The 15909-nt window shown below is 40.2% G+C and overlaps 3 protein-coding genes across 4 annotated transcripts; 1 reads left to right on the plus strand and 2 right to left on the minus strand.

Moving 5' to 3' along the window:
• Positions 1–1823: 1823 nt before the first annotated feature.
• Positions 1824–10059, plus strand: LOC134826594 (protein phosphatase 1E-like). Of its 2 annotated transcripts, none has more exons than XM_063839023.1 (11): positions 1824–2023; positions 2196–2305; positions 2548–2597; positions 2907–3074; positions 4574–4759; positions 5367–5510; positions 7368–7489; positions 7651–7747; positions 8406–8559; positions 8724–8872; positions 9176–10059. In XM_063839023.1, the coding sequence occupies exons 1-11, from the start codon at positions 1848–1850 to the stop codon at positions 9341–9343; spliced, it is 1524 nt and encodes a 507-aa protein (XP_063695093.1). In that variant the 5' UTR covers positions 1824–1847; the 3' UTR covers positions 9344–10059. The 2 variants fall into 2 exon arrangements, with proteins under 2 accessions (XP_063695093.1, XP_063695095.1); XM_063839025.1 differs by having other exon boundaries at positions 1841–2023; positions 7368–7399.
• Positions 10060–10138: 79 nt separating this feature from the next.
• Positions 10139–11650, minus strand: LOC134826788 (b(0,+)-type amino acid transporter 1-like). The gene is made up of 2 exons (XM_063839286.1): positions 11614–11650; positions 10139–11519 (listed from the first exon to the last, which is right to left on the minus strand). Exons 1-2 carry the CDS (start codon positions 11648–11650, stop codon positions 10162–10164), a joined length of 1395 nt encoding a protein of 464 aa, XP_063695356.1. The 3' UTR covers positions 10139–10161.
• Positions 11651–12408: 758 nt separating this feature from the next.
• Positions 12409–13842, minus strand: LOC134826789 (b(0,+)-type amino acid transporter 1-like). The gene has a single exon (XM_063839287.1). It carries the CDS (start codon positions 13840–13842, stop codon positions 12409–12411), a length of 1434 nt encoding a protein of 477 aa, XP_063695357.1.
• Between the last annotated feature and the right edge of the window lie 2067 nt (positions 13843–15909).

A 15909-nucleotide genomic window follows, 5' to 3' on the forward strand; every position in this document is an offset into this window, starting at 1 on the left:
AACTGGAATTGTAGGCTTCATTTTGAACGACGGACAATTTCATAAACATGTTTTAAAATAAATTGCGTTGTTTGTTTTTGTTGTCAGTGTTCATTTGGGAATTAAAGGTTGACAGTTTCCGAGCCGAAAACATTTTACATTTTACATTTTTCTTACGTTCTATGGTGACGTTATATATGTGAACCTCGTCAACAAACATTACTATCTTATCTCTGTCGTAAGTGATCGTTATCTTGCTGTTATCAAACCATTCCTGTATCTCTGGGGTCGTTTCCACTCTATCCCCTCCTGTCAGATTTATGAGGTAAAACTTTCTTAATTTAACCTTTTTTTTGGATGGTTTCCAAAGAGAAAGATCATTTAGGGTAGACAACGTTAACCTTTGATAACTAAGACAGAGACTTGTTTTGGCAACTTTAACCTTTGATAACTAAGACAGAGACTTGTTTTTGCCGGATAACACGCTTTTGTTCCTTCTCTCTATTTCTTATAGAACTCCTTAAGTTGTGTTTTAACAAACCCTTGTCGATCCAGATGAGCTGTATCTTCTGGTCCTCAGTCTGATACACAGCAAACTTAAAGTAGTAGGTATCCCACTGCAGGATGTATCCTGCATCAGTGTCCGCTATTTTCAGGTCCAGGATTATTGTAAACTTAGAGTCTACCATTGCTATCTCCTCGTCGTTCTATAATTACAATGTATTAGCTACGTCATAGCAACGTCATAGCTACGTAGCACAAACGTTGGCCAAACCGGAAATGTGCTTTAGTTTTCGCTGGATGTCTCTACTAATGTGATGCTTCTAGAACGTACTTCAAAGACAAACATAGTGAGGTCGACCTGCCACTTTATTTGACGTCCTAAGAAAAGTTAATATCTCCTCACTTCTACGAAGGATCTCTTCTCATTTGAAAGCTGAGTACTAGGGAAGGGTCTCTCCACATACTGCTGATAGTAGCCAGAGAAGTTAGACGTTCTCACGTGATCTTTTAGAGGCAGATATTTGCTGTCTAGTCTCCAGTACGCTAACAAATCTTTACTACTCCACACTCCTGGAGACATGTTGAATAGTAACGGTAACCGATATATAATGTAGCTAAGTGATTTTGTCATACACAACAATGTCATACAGTGAGAACTTTTCATCACTGTACAATGTACTTAGTGCATATATTTATAATTAGTTATATTATCTTCAGAATAATGCACTGAAACAAACCTACGGAATAATAAATTAGATAAAACAGTTACCTTGTATACAAGATGTGAGAAGAAACAAGTATAAAACACCGTACATTTACCCCCTGAAGAACTGGCGAGTTAGAAATTGTATATCAATTATCAAACTTCCACAAACGCTACATCGTTATAAGGTTATACACACCAACAACATTTTCTGGTAAAGCTAAGCAAGCTAGTTGTTTGGAAAATGCAAGCTCTCTTTTAAGTTTTGTTCGAAATGCGTTAGTACGACACGTAAATCTTTGAAATAGTGCCATTTTAGTAGACTGCCCATTCTTCTAGTACTAATGGTTTCTGAACAATGACGGTGGATGTGGTACCAAATGGTAAAGATTTGCTAAATGTCTAGACTTTAAATTGCTGTTTGCAGCTGCTGTGATGCAAATCGTTCCAGAAATACGGTTTTTTCGTCAGGAAATTTCAGGGCGCGGCTTCGAACCTTCAATTTATTGTTTATTGTGTAAATAGAATTGCGAAGTATCTTCCGATCTCTTGTCTCTGACCGATTTATGATCCGACGCTGTCTTTTCAACTGTTATATTAAACCCACTGATAAATAATCAGTCATAATCATTTTAATTAACCAATAACTTAATTAGCTATCATGGCATCGGACGAGGAAATGTCAGGAGCGTTGGCGTGGCTGAACAAGTTCTGTGCAGATAACACAGATAAGTACGAGAAGGAGGAGAACCCACTGCGTATTATAGCCTACTACATTTCTAATCATGAGATGCAGGGCGCTTGTATGAGCTGGGCAAGTTCTTATCTTCACAAACTGTACGTTCAGGATTTTATGTTGCTTAATTTTCTCACGGTCAGTTTTAAAATTGAAATGAAATGTGCGTTGAAAGAACCTTGATTTCAATTTGTTATCATGATAAATATTTTCGTATTTATAAACACATATTTGCAGTATTTTAAACTAATGAGATTTGCCTACCCATTTCAGGGACTGTCCTCTAAACTTCGCGTTAGTGTTATCTTATCACATAGCTAAAGAAGTAGAACTGCTGGACACAACACAGAACTTTACTCAACACGACACCGAACAAGGAACACGTGAGTCCAGACATTATTTCAATGTTTTCAATGTTTGCAGACATTTTTGTTTGCGATGTTTTGTCCTGTTGTTCCACGCTAGTAGTACAGGAACTAACTAGACTACCACATTCCCCTTGGGGTAGATGTTGGTAATAATTACATATTAACTTATTAATATGTTTCAGCAAGATGTTACATGTTAGTGTTGAAAGTAGTTAAACGTACCTGTTGTTGACAGTTTAAGATATTTGTACTTTCAGAGACGGTGGCAGCCGAGGTAGCAAGATGTGTTTTCAACAAAGTCCATCAGGTACTTTACAAACTCCTCACACGCACGCACACTACTTAGTACTTCTTGGGGGACTAAATTTAGAATCGACATTTAAATACAGCAGCGTGAGAGTGATATATAAATAGAGCAAATGTCAATAATGGGTACTCTGACTCAAATGTATCTTAACAGCCTCAATACCATCACAGTTATGAATCGCTGATAATATAATCTCTGTTTATAATAGGCATAGTTAAACTTATGTCATACCTGAGTAGGTGGGTTAGCAGTTTATTAATAATCTGTTAAATAATAGTAACATGTCACGTGACCAGTCTCACCTCCCAGGTGTGTTGTAGGTGGCAGTCTGCCCCGGAGCTACCTTACTTTGTGAAGGAGTACATGCTGGACGACGGCAAGATATTCTCAGGAGCATGTGCTGATCAGAACAGAAGGAAGAAGATGGAGGACAGATATATCTGTATACCCAACCTCAACAACTTGCTTCAACTAGAGGTGAGACCTATATCTGTATACCCAACCTCAACAGTCAACAACTTGCTCCAACTAGAGGTGAAAACTTCTGTTAGATGTTTAGGTCACATGACATGCTCCGTCGGTTCAGTGTGCTTTGGTCCAAGCTTTGCCTGGCCCTGCCATGGCTCTCTAGCTTGGGATGTTTTATACTTTGTAGTTATATAATATATATATATTATATGCTTCACACCTACACAACCACACATCCTTTTCACTTAATATTTAATGGGCTGCAGTTATTTCTCGTTAATAATTAGGCCTGATGTACATCCGATATTTAATTGGTATCTCACTATTTCAGTACATCTGCTTGTTAAGTTAATATTGTTATGTAAGTATGTGTAATGTGCTTTTGTAAGTTATTCATTATTAAATAGTGAGTGCGTTACAGCATGAAATATAGCGAAAGTGTAGAATATATTATATACATAGTTTAGATGGTTTTCTAGACTGTCCATAAATGGTTGACTTCTACCATTACCAAATTGTCATAGTCCTGCCACAATTTCTCTGCCATAACGCCAATGTCATTTCAGACATTACTAATGTCGCAACTCGCCTTGTAGTTTGGAAGTTCCTGCAAATTTCAAATTTGCCATCAAATTACGACATGTATGTAGGAGAATTGCAACTGCAAGCTGTAGTCTTAGTAGTCGAGATACTCAACTCAGAAACCATTTTATGACTTCTGAAGGGTGATATTACAATGGGCATTGTGCTTGTCAAATATATATTGTCTAGTCGGAGTCAGGTGCCACACTTCCGTATTAGGAATGATTAGAGGACGCATCAAAACTCACCTCGTATCACGTCTCTCACTAGTGAGAACATTCTCGCTGCTCTTACCACTGCATTGACAGTCCACTCAATTATAATTACATATACAACATAATATCATTATATTAACATGTAATAGGCTTAACCACTAACTAACACAAACCACAAAGGCGGGCTAGTTTGTTGACAGAGTGTATACGGTCAAACTACAGGACGTGTTGTACTGTGGTGTAAATGTTGAGTTTATTTACTTAGTTTATTTAGTTGATTAACTAAATTCAATACTCGCTTAGTTACATGTTGTACAACGAGTTGTATTATTATAATACACGATCGTTCAATAATGAAACACCAAGCTGTTACATAGGCTAATGAGCATGCATTTACACGTGGTGTTTTAAACTGAGTTTTACTGAAACTCTTGTAATTCTGTAACATGCTCGCGCTCTATTCAATGCAACTCAGAAGTAACAGCACCGTAAAAATGGACGCTGTAAATTGGCGCAATTTTATAGTTAGTCCACCATGTAGCAAGATATCAGTTAAGATTTTGACGAAATTTTACCAATCTAATCAACGAAGGTTATTTTTGCTAGTCACGTGCAAAATTGTCCCGCACTAGATTGACGAAATAACCCCCTCGTCCCATCCCTCACCCTAGCTTCAATTCAGTGATTAAACGTAACCTAAATCTGCTCCAGGGTAAACGAGTGTCGTACCACGCGGTGTATGACGGACACGGAGGTATTGACGCGGTGGCGTACACTATACAGCACTTACATCTCAACATAGCTAAGAGCCCAAACTTCGTGAACGACCCTGCTAAAGCTATTGAAGAGGGGTTCATCTTAACAGACAAGAACTTTGTTCAGAAAGCCAACAGAGAGGTATTAGGATTGTATATTCTTTATCTGTTAAATGCTTTAAACTACGAGTCACAGATCTAGAAGGAGCTTCACTTCACTCTTTAATCTGGAAAGTCTCAAGACCTGCAAGATCGTCTTAATCAAATGTTTAGACTGATTCATCTGGAATGAGTACCTATTACATTGATTATTGAATCAAAATTTAGTGGTTATTCTTAAACCTCCCTAAGTCCGGACAAATTTTGACAAATTCTTTCGTCATAAAACTTTAAAAGCATACCGATAGCATGACGAGACTCTCGGGAGTTTTATTATTTCTGTTCCTCGGCTAATACAAATATTTTGTTGACGATGTCAAAAGATATGAATAATTATTCACCGGTATTAACGAACATAGCTGTGAATAGTCATGTACAGTGCATCGTCTCCCTAACCGAACAATATGCAGTTCTTATATAATAACGGCTCACATAATATCCCTTATCAATTGTTAGATCAGCGGTTCATATCAATATACTGACAATGATGTGTAATAGCTTATAACTTAGTCACTTTATTAACTAATTACACTAATAACTTAATTAACTAACTGCGTTTTAATTGCCCAATTAACTAATGGTCCCCGCAGAACCTCCGAAGCGGAACCACCTCTGTTGTAATCATGATAACCTCGACACACCTTCACGTGGGATGGGTCGGGGACTCTCAAGCGATTCTGGCAAGGAATCAGACTCACATCGACATCATGACCCCTCATAAACCTGAAAGAGAGGCGAGTTGAAGTGTTTTATCTTACATTCCAGAGCGATAAAAACCAATCAAATTGGCCATCAAATCGGTACTAATTAATGAAGCACACTGATGTTTAAGATAGACCAACATGTGCCGGAGCGGGGCCACACTCTAACAACCATAAACACTATTCATACTGTGCCTCTGTGAACATTTCTAACATTTCAATATCAGGATATCACCCAGATTATAATAACCACCCATATCCACAAATATGTTTGCAAATGACCCTGTCAAGCTTGTTTCTGATATCATTGCTCAAATAATTGATATTTCTTCAGTATCTCAGTAACTTTGCAATGGAGCCATTAATAATTTAACGACAAAAGAATAGCCTCCCCTGGTTCAGTGGCTGTTTATAATCATTGATCGGTAGAGATCATGAATGATTCGGAGAAAACCGCTCCCAGTCTCCGGAAATCCCGGGCGATTGCTGCACAGCTGCAAAAACAGCTAATGATTTAATTAATCCTCACAATACTTAATACGTTACTGCGAATGACGTGTCTCGTATAATATCTAGCACAACTTATAATTACTATGCTATTGTGCGTTATATAATAACAAAGGTGAAGCTTACTAATTCAGTACAGGACTCACCATCATGTGACACCATGTAATGACATATTATCATTTCTCATGATAATCTACTAACGATAACAGGAGAAGCTCCTCGACGTCACACCACCACTCAACTTCACATGTCTGCAATAATCATTGTACATTAAATTATCATCAGCGGTTATAATTTATCAGGTCATTAGAATAGTATAGTGTGACCCTGTCATCTGACAATATAAACTGTGTTATCATACCCCATGAGATCTGCTATTGCTAGTTAGATAGAGATAGAGTGCTCTCTAGTGAGCCGTTGTCAAGGGAGCGGCGCACAAGGGAGCTTCTTAGTTGATCCTGACAACCCTGATTAGATTTTAACCACCTAGTCAGCGGTCACGTGATGTCATCCCCTGACTCGTCTGTCTCACTTGATAGATCTGCCAAAAATCTGTGTGGAGAAACTTACTGTGACTCGTTCTCTCTGTTAAGTTATTTAAGTATTCCCCCGGTTGCGGAAAACCTATCTAAACATAACGCTAGCTTAAAGTGCCCGGATTCTTCATATCTAATTATATTTTTCTTAAGTATTTACAGTACACACAGTACACACATAAAGTACCCAATAGCTCATTAGATATTAGCTGTACCCACATATTTGTCTGAGTGGCCTGGAACTTGTCCAAGTGTGGGCACTTAGCGCATGCTGTGTTATTTGATCCGTGTTGTTATGGTTGGATTACCTTATTACATGGCTCCAGTTATAGGAATATTAGGTTATATTGGCTCGTTATCAGGACGTCAGAGGAATGTTCCCTCATTTTGGGTTTCGTGAACTTGTAACTCATAGTGGGCTAGGATACCATTGGAATGCAAAGGCTGCACTTTTAAACTGGGTACATTCCTTTGTAGACATTTGCCTACTGACTATGGAATAAAGCTGATGTTCAGAGAAAAAAGCTCGGTACAGTGTACTTTATTAGCCGGGAACATTGGAATGCGAAGTTTGAGTACATTTTTCCTTGCAGTGTAAGGTGTGCACCAATTTGACGTAAAAACGTTGCCAGTTTGTTGAACTTGTCGGTATTCCGTCAAAACATCTCAAACGGGCGTTGCAAATCCACTGTTTGACGGTAGTTGATAGCAGCAAACCGTGTTAACAACAAATCAATGGTTATTTACATTTCAGATTAAAATGCTAGTGGTTAACCACGATACACTAATGGCAAGTAAAGATAAGTTAGTAAAGAGTAACGCAGGTTAGTAACGCTAAACTTTTCAGGATGAGAAGAAGCGTATAGAAGACCTAGGCGGGTGCGTAGTATGGTTTGGTGCGTGGCGCGTAAATGGTACTCTGTCCGTGTCCCGTGCCATTGGTGATGCATCCCACAAGCCCTACGTGAGGTGTGCTCTTAATGTGTTTTACAACCACATTCCATTTAACTGTTCGAAATCTTGGAGTTTTTACTTTTTAGCCCTGCATTCATTGTTGTACAAAGCATTTTGTGTGAACTAAATTGTAACCTTTGAGTTTCTGAAATTCTGACTTCAATATTTGGTGGTAGTGGAGACCCAGATATAAAGTCGCTACTTTTGGATGGAACTGAAGACTTTGTTGTGATCGCATGTGATGGACTGTGGGATGTCATTCCACCTTGGGAGGTAATTATTATTTTACTTGCATTTTTCGTTTGTTAACCTCATGGGGTATGTAACTGGTGAGACTATGCCCGACGAGTAATAACAGCGTCAGCCTATTGGTCACAACATTCCATTCAACCGTCTTCAATGCCGTGCTAGACTGTGCGCGCGCGCTCGAATCGTTACACATTGTAGTTGTAACGCGCGATGTTCTTTTGCGTGATGACGTTCGCGCAAAACACGTACGTTCTCACGTTTTTAGTTCTGCTTATGCACGCTGCCAGCTATTTCCGTTTTTGGTTTTACTAAGTTTACTGAAATTGAGCAACTATCATTACTGCACGTATTAAATCTTTTAAAACCAGTCGGTTTCAAAGAACATCTAGATAGGATTAGGATGATTATCAAATATTATAAGAAGCCCGCGAATCTGTAATGTTATTGTCAGTTTACCTATGTATAGCGCTTACATGTTACAGTTACATATATTTACTGGGCGGCGCTCAGCCTGTCATTCTGCCGAATCTTTATTTATATGAACATAATAGCCTGGGGTCCCCAGGTAAACATATATCACTGATCGAGTTTTACGATGTGCCATGTATAGAGTATAATTGCGGAACCAACCTGTTACAGGTAAGGCATTATATTTCAAATGTAACTTTTTCGTTTTTCTCAGGCTGTGGAATTAGTGGTGGACTATGTCAAAGATTTCGGCGTTGACGCTGACGCAACTGCCAAACATTTGGTTACTCAAGCTGTAGATCGGGGGTCTCAGGACAATATTACCATCATAATTGTCTTCTTCGAGGACGGTCCACTGGTGACCAGCTGTAAGTCCGGAATCATGCGGAAATTAAGGAGATGTGTCGCAACTTGCAAAGCTCGGGTAGCACTAGCTCGGCATAGATCTAACAAGTAGATTCTGTTTTTTGTTTTGTTTTTCTGTGCGATAATACTAACAATATGACCGACTGTTTATGGATGCCGACTACAGGTAGGCCTCCCAAAGAAGAGGAGTCAGTGATTTTCCCGATCCCGATTGCTGTGACTCCAGAAGCTCAGGCCATATTAGAACGACTGGACCGGAGCGTGAGGGGCGCCCAGGAGAGCCCTGAGCCAGCGGTAGAGCCGTCCACTGACCAGGTAACCAGTGAGTGTGAAGTCCGGTCACGAGATATCAGATCATTGTGATATCTCTCGTCACGTGACAAAGCAAGTGCAAGTAAGATTTATACGCTGACCTGTGAACAGTGTCGATTGTGTGAATGATCAGATCCGCCCAGTATTCCATCAGCCGATTCCTGATTGTATGATCCCCGAGATTCAATGTAGCATATCGTGAAATCTTCATTACGATAATGTTTAAATGAGATTGGTGCAGTTAAACATGAGATTTCTGTCAGAGTTATGTTGAGATGGTTGTCTGATTGTTTCGTTTACCACCAGGAAGTTCCTATTTCGGAAAATCGAGCAACAACCAACGGGTCCAGACCCCCGACACCAAGATCTGAGCGGACCACCCCGAGGGGTGAAACCCCCCATAAACAACAAGACTGTATGAGTAGGGGGGTCACACCTCACGGACTGGTCACAGACACCGCGGAAGTCAAGTGAAACTTGTCAGATTGTACCAGGTTAATATTACATATCAGTTAAAAACGCTGCATGGTTACGGGAATGAATTTTATGTATATTTTGGCAAATTCCCGCCCATCTGCAACCATCAATCATTTGTCCATGTTGCCATTGTTATTGATGACGGTTTTGATATCGGAGTAAAGTTTATCTTAATTTTTTATGAAGAATTTTGAAGGATTTAAGGTTTAAGGTTTGTTGAAATAACCCCAGCCCACCTCATTTTGGGCTGAATTTCATATTACATATTACATATTACAGTATTTTGTGCCTCCAAATTTATTTCTGTGCGAGTATAGCTTTAATGTTATAAGACAATCTCACAAGTTTGAGAACGCTCTTGATATCTTAAAATCCGATGAATCAATAAATTTATTCTTTAAATCAATTCATTTGCTAACAAATGTTTCAAAGATATCCAATATTAACTTTTCACCATCATCATTGAGATGGTTGTTTCCTACTATTAATGTTTGAACCATTTGAAATGGTGCACTTGTTTTGCTACTTTTTGAATTCTCTTTAACTATTAATTACAATGGTCTGTCTGCCCATGTTTTGTATTATAATCCGTTGAATTGTGTTGTGTTCAGAGTTTAGACCCATGTACAGTCAATCTTGCTTTAAAACTTCTTGGTGTAAGATCCTTATAATTATAGAAAGAAATGAATTCAGCCGTAATAGGTTTCGTAAAATGTGTAGTTTATATTTACTAACATTAAAACGTACTATAAAATCAATATCAAAGTCTTCTTATCCTGTAACAGGACTGCAAGCAAAAACTAACTACAAACCAATTATTCACAATCCAAAGTGGTAGCCAGAAATCTAGTCAATGTTTTTGAAGCCTTATGAAAACAGTCTAATTTGAATACATTCCTGACGAACAAGAAGTAAACAGGAACTCCAGTCATCAGCACCATCACCCACATCAGAGATATCTTCCAGGTTGCTTGAGAGGTGAAGGGGGTAACGAAGGCAAAGATACCGAACAAGATGAAGAAAGCAGGGAAAACTAGCGGCACCCTGTAGGGTCGCTCCAGGTCAGGGGCTCGTATCCTCATCACAAACACTCCGACACAGCACATAACGTAGAAGGGAAATGTGGTGAACACCGCCGAGTCTATCAGTCCGTTCAGGTCTCCAATTACTACAAACACTCCCGTCACCAGACCCAAGTAGAACACCGTCACTATCGGAGTTTTAAATCTCTTGCTCACCAAAGTCAGAGCTTCTGGTAGCAGCTCCTCTACTGCTGCCGAGTGAATAGTCCGACTTGCTGCTAGGAAAGTGCAGTGAACATTACCTAAAGATGATACCATGACTGCTAAGGCTAGAAATATCTTTCCGAATCTACCCATGGTAGTGAGACCAAATTGGCTTGCTATTGGAGTATCTTTAACAATATCAGTGAGGGGGATGACAATATGGTAGCTCGATACGGCCAGGATATAGAGAACTGAAACTGTAGTGACAGATACCCCAACTATGATCGGTACATTTGTTTGAGGGTTCTGGACCTCACTGGTTACTCCGCATATCATTTCCCAGCCGTAATACGACCATATAATTCCGTTTATTGCTCCTCCCCATCCTTTGAGGTCTGGGTTAGTTCCTTCAAATCCTACTGATATGTTTTCTGTGTGCCCTTGTACAAGGTAGGCGAATCCTGCTCCGATTACGACCAAAATAGCTATGATCTTTAAGACGCTCTCGACTACAAGTGATTTGACATTGAGAGTAGGGGCGAACACTGTGAGGCCGATAAACACGCAGGTGACGAAGAGCGCTAAAAATTTGTCAGCCCAAAAAGGTACCTGCAACTCGGGATTATCATAAAATATTGACCAAAAATACTTAGTGAAGCCCAGAATTCCAATAGCTATCCCCATACCTCTGAGTAGAAAATGAACAAACCAAGCAGTCAGAAATGCTGGAAGTGGTCCGTAGATCCTCTTTATGTAGGCTATCTCAGCACCAGACACTGGGAACATGGTCCCCAGTTCACAAAATGACATCCCTCCGGCGGCAGCTATGAGACCCCCGACACTCCACATAAGGATAGAGGGTGCTGGAGCCCCCACACTTTGAGTTATGTAGTTAGGTGTGATAAAGATACCTGTCCCTATAATCCCGCCTACTACCAGAGATATTCCTTACTCTTGTCAGTGTGATGTTCTTCTTCATCAACTCTCGATTGTCACTTTTGTCTGCTCCTTCAGTTAAGTTATCCGTAGTACTACTATAACTAGTATTAGTATTGCACTCTTTATCTTCGATTGCCATTGAGGAATCGTAATAACAAACCACAAAAAATCAACCAGAGGTTAAGATCGTATATGAAATTAAAAAAGCAGTGAAATATGAGCTGCTTAGGATTACGAAAAGAGCTCTTGCAAATCTGATCATGAATCAATTGTTTATTAATTCTTATCTCTGTAAAATGTAAAATTAAAACCTGGGCACCAGGCTTCACATTATTTCTTGTCATACGTTGTACTTGTATGACCCGCCGCGCACCATGCTCCCCCGGCCCTGTATTAACTTAAAGAGCGATAAAGAATTTAATGAAACGACCGTGGTATGGGGGTCACGTAACGACGTAATACAAAGAGATTCAACTTTGGTATTTAATTGATACACGTTGTATTAACACACTTTGTAGCTCAAGCTGTACACAGTTGTCTTGCTACTTTTTAAATTCTCTTTAAGTTTAACTATTAATTACAATGCTCTGTCTGTCCATGTTTTGTATTAGTATTACATATTATAATCCGTTGAATTGTGTTATGTTCAGAGTTTAGACCCATGTACAGTCAATCTTGCTTTAAAACTTCTTAGTATAAGATCCATATAACTAAAGAAAGAAATTAATTCAGCCGTAATATAGGTGTCGTGATCGTAAAATGTGTAATTTATTTTTATTACTATGTAGTAGGAATATTAGCATTAAAACTTACTATAATTATAAAATCAGTATCAAAATCTTCTTATCTTGTAACATGAGGACTGCAACGTGCAAGCAAAAACTAACTACAAACCAATTATTCACAATCCAAAGTGGTAGCCAGAAATCTAGTCAATGTTTTTGAAGCCTTATGAAAACAGTCTAATTTGAACACATTCCTGACGAACAAGAAGTAAACAGGAACTCCAGTCATCAGCACCATCACCCACATCAGAGATATCTTCCAGGTTGCTTGAGAAGTGAAGGGGGTAACGAAGGCAAAGATACCGAACAAGATGAAGAAAGCAGGGAAAACTAGCGGCACCCTGTAGGGTCGCTCCAGGTCAGGGGCTCGTATCCTCATCACAAACACTCCGACACAACACATAACGTAGAAGGGAAATGTGGTGAACACCGCCGAGTCTATCAGTCCGTTCAGGTCTCCAATTACTACAAACACTCCCGTCACCAGACCCAAGTAGAACACCGTCACTATCGGAGTTTTAAATCTCTTGCTCACCAAAGTCAGAGCTTCTGGTAGCAGCTCCTCTACTGCTGCCGAGTGAATAGTCCGACTTGCTGCTAGGAAAGTGCAGTGAACATTACCAAAAGATGATACCATGACTGCTAAGGCTAGAAATATCTTTCCGAATCTACCCATGGTAGTGAGACCAAATTGGCTTGCTATTGGAGTATCTTTAACAATATCAGTGAGGGGGATGACAATATGGTAGCTCGATACGGCCAGGATATAGAGAACTGAAACTGTGGTGACAGATACCCCAACTATGATCGGTACATTTGTTTGAGGCTTCTGGACCTCACTAGTTACTCCGCATATCATTTCCCAGCCGTAATATGACCATATAATTCCGTTTATTGCTCCTCCCCATCCTTTGAGGTCTGGGTTAGTTCCTTCAAATCCTACTGATATGTTTTCTGTATGGCCTTGTATGAGGTGGACGAATCCAGCACCTATTATGACCAGTATGGCTGTGATCTTCAAGAAGTTTTCGACAACGAGCGACTGGACGTTGAGGGTCGGCACGAAGGCTGCGAGGCTGATGAACATGAAGGTCACAAACAGTCCTAAAAGTTTGTCAGCCCAAAAAGGTACCTGCAACTCAGGATTATCATAGAAAATTGTCCAAAAATATTTGGTAAATCCAAGAATTCCAATAGCAATATACATTCCACCTAGAAGGAAATAATTAAACCAAGCAGTCAGAAATGCTGGAAGTGGTCCGTAGATCCTCTTTATGTAGGCTATCTCAGCACCAGACACTGGGAACATGGTCCCCAGTTCACAAAATGACATTCCTCCGGCGGCAGCTATGAGACCCCCGACACTCCACATAAGGATAGAGGGTGCTGGAGCCCCCACACTTTGAGTTATGTAGTTGGGTGTGATAAAGATACCTGTCCCTATAATCCCGCCTACTACCAGAGATATTCCTCTTGTCAATGTGATGTTCTTCTTCATCAACTCTCGATTGTCACCTTTACTCGTTCCATACTCTTGGTCTTCCATAGTAGAAGCAAAGCAAAAAACCAACAAACTGGTTACGAAATCGTATTAAGAGTTTTAACTTAATAATCCTAAAATTGTGGCCTACCGATTATTTGAATTCCAATCATTTTAATCTCCCCACATTCTCACTTTTTTATAGCCATTGATTAGTCTGCTAGAACCTGCAAACTTTTCGAATTTAGAGCCAAATATTTGGCTAATTAGATTAGATTAGATTATATTTTATGGCCTTCTGACTTTGATCACATTAAAGTTATCACAGGATCTTTAAAACCGGCTTTAGCATTTAGGCTATTCACTCCGATAATCGTAACCGATAATTATCTCCGATAATTCGTTTATAAGAGTTATCTGTTTACTGTTTATTTAGTGTTTATCTAGATAGGTGGTGGTACAGATGGAATCACTCAGTGGTAGAGGTCAGTGCTACCGGGATCTTGAGGACTACTCGAGCTACTCTATTTTAGGTTATTCAAGTGATACACGTAACACGAGTTATGTAGGAGACTCGAAAAGTACAGGTAGTGGTACATGTAGTGGTACAGATGGAGCCACTCAGTGGTACAGGTGGTGGTACAGGTAGAACCACCCAGTCAATTGTGGGTCAATTGTCGCCCACCCCACCTGTACCACCGGGTAGCGGGTGGGCGACAATTGATCCCCCGATTATTGACCCCCGACAATTGACCCCCCGACAATATAATTATAATTTAATACAATTAACCCTGATCCCGACCCCGACCCCGACCCCGACCCCGACCCCGACCCCGACCCCGACCCTGACCCTGACCCTGACCCTGTGACCCTGACCCTGACCCTGACCCTGACCCTGACCCTGACCCTGACCCTGACCCTGACCCTGACCCTGACCCTGACCATAACCCTAACCCGAACCTTAACCTTAACCTTAACCCTAACCCTGACTCAGGACCCTGGTCAATTGTCGTACTTAGCCCTATATTTCGCGACAATTGACCCCAGTGTAATTACATAGGGGGTCAATTGTCGGGGGGTCCCTGTCATGCCTACCTCAACCTGTCAGATAACTCTTTATCCCTTGGTTCCAAACTCCACAACCGCCCTGCTGACAACGCTGCTCCACAGAAGCGTGAAGTCCTCTCCTCACTGAAGCAGAAAGCTGCTGAACAGCCCTTGTCGGTGACCCAGAACCTCCTCTCCGTGCTTACCATATCGATCGACTGGGTGTTGGAAAAACTCCTTCTAAGAAAAGGATTAAAAGGAAAACTTCCAATTGCTCTAGCAAGGTTGACTATCTCATATCTGTTTGAGATTGCCAAATACTTTGGCCACATACAGCACAGCTGCGAAATCAGTGGACACCTGATTGAAAGTATCTCCAGAGGTTCCCAGTTGTCCGGGATATGTAATGATTGGTTCCTAGTTGTCGGAGCTGATTGGATTTCCCAAGCTTGCATGTTAATTAATTAACTAGGTAAAATTGACAGGTTCCCAGTTGTCCGTCAGCCTACAGATGGAATCACTCAGTGGTACAGGTGGTGGTACAGATGGAATCACTCAGTGGTATGTACAGGTCAGTGCTACCGGGATCTTGAGAACTACTCGAGCTACTCTATTTTAGGTTATTCAAGTGATACACGAGTTATGTAGGTGACTCGAAAAGTCTTAAGTCAGGAAAACTGTATAAAAGGCTCTTTTACAAAATCATTGCGTATGAGAAGTTTCTACTAAGAACTAATTAGAGGTGAGGCCACGGACGGCTAAGGAGAGTTAATCGAGTGTCACGTGATTTGTATTTCTGATCTGTGATTGGTTGTTGCTAGGTTAGTGTTAGGATGGTGATAGGTGAAGGTTGCTACTTTGAAAGTCGAATGAATTTTTGAGGTAGGTGTTATAAAACTGTTGTGAAGTTGAGGTGCGGAAAACTGTGGGAAATGCTTTGTGAAATTAGTGTGAGTTTAGCTGGAGCCGTCCGGGAATAATAAATGAGATATTAGTATTAACCCGAATACCGTCAATAAAATTATATTTTTTACAGGTACAGGTTGAATTACCATTTACTTTTCTCATCTCAATAGATTCACTGAG

This window comes from Bolinopsis microptera, chromosome 2 (genome assembly GCF_026151205.1).
Source record: "Bolinopsis microptera isolate Bmic1 chromosome 2, MBARI_Bmic_1.0, whole genome shotgun sequence".
Taxonomy (NCBI): Eukaryota; Metazoa; Ctenophora; class Tentaculata; order Lobata; family Bolinopsidae; genus Bolinopsis; species Bolinopsis microptera.

Bases quoted from the DNA above. Each gene is read 5' to 3' on its own strand.
- LOC134826788 (XM_063839286.1), bottom strand. From the start codon at position 11,650: ATGGCAATCGAAGATAAAGAGTGCAATACTAATACTA. The intron at 11,520-11,613 runs GTTATAGTAGTA...GACAAGAGTAAG, and splicing joins AGAGTGCAATACTAATACTA to GAATATCTCTGGTAGTAGGC.
- LOC134826594 (XM_063839023.1), top strand. From the start codon at position 1,848: ATGGCATCGGACGAGGAAATGTCAGGAGCGTTGGCGTGGCTGAACAAG. The intron at 3,075-4,573 runs GTGAGACCTATA...AATCTGCTCCAG, and splicing joins ACAACTTGCTTCAACTAGAG to GGTAAACGAGTGTCGTACCA. The intron at 8,560-8,723 runs GTAAGTCCGGAA...TGCCGACTACAG, and splicing joins CGGTCCACTGGTGACCAGCT to GTAGGCCTCCCAAAGAAGAG.
- LOC134826789 (XM_063839287.1), bottom strand. From the start codon at position 13,842: ATGGAAGACCAAGAGTATGGAACGAGTAAAGGTGACAATCGAGAGTTG.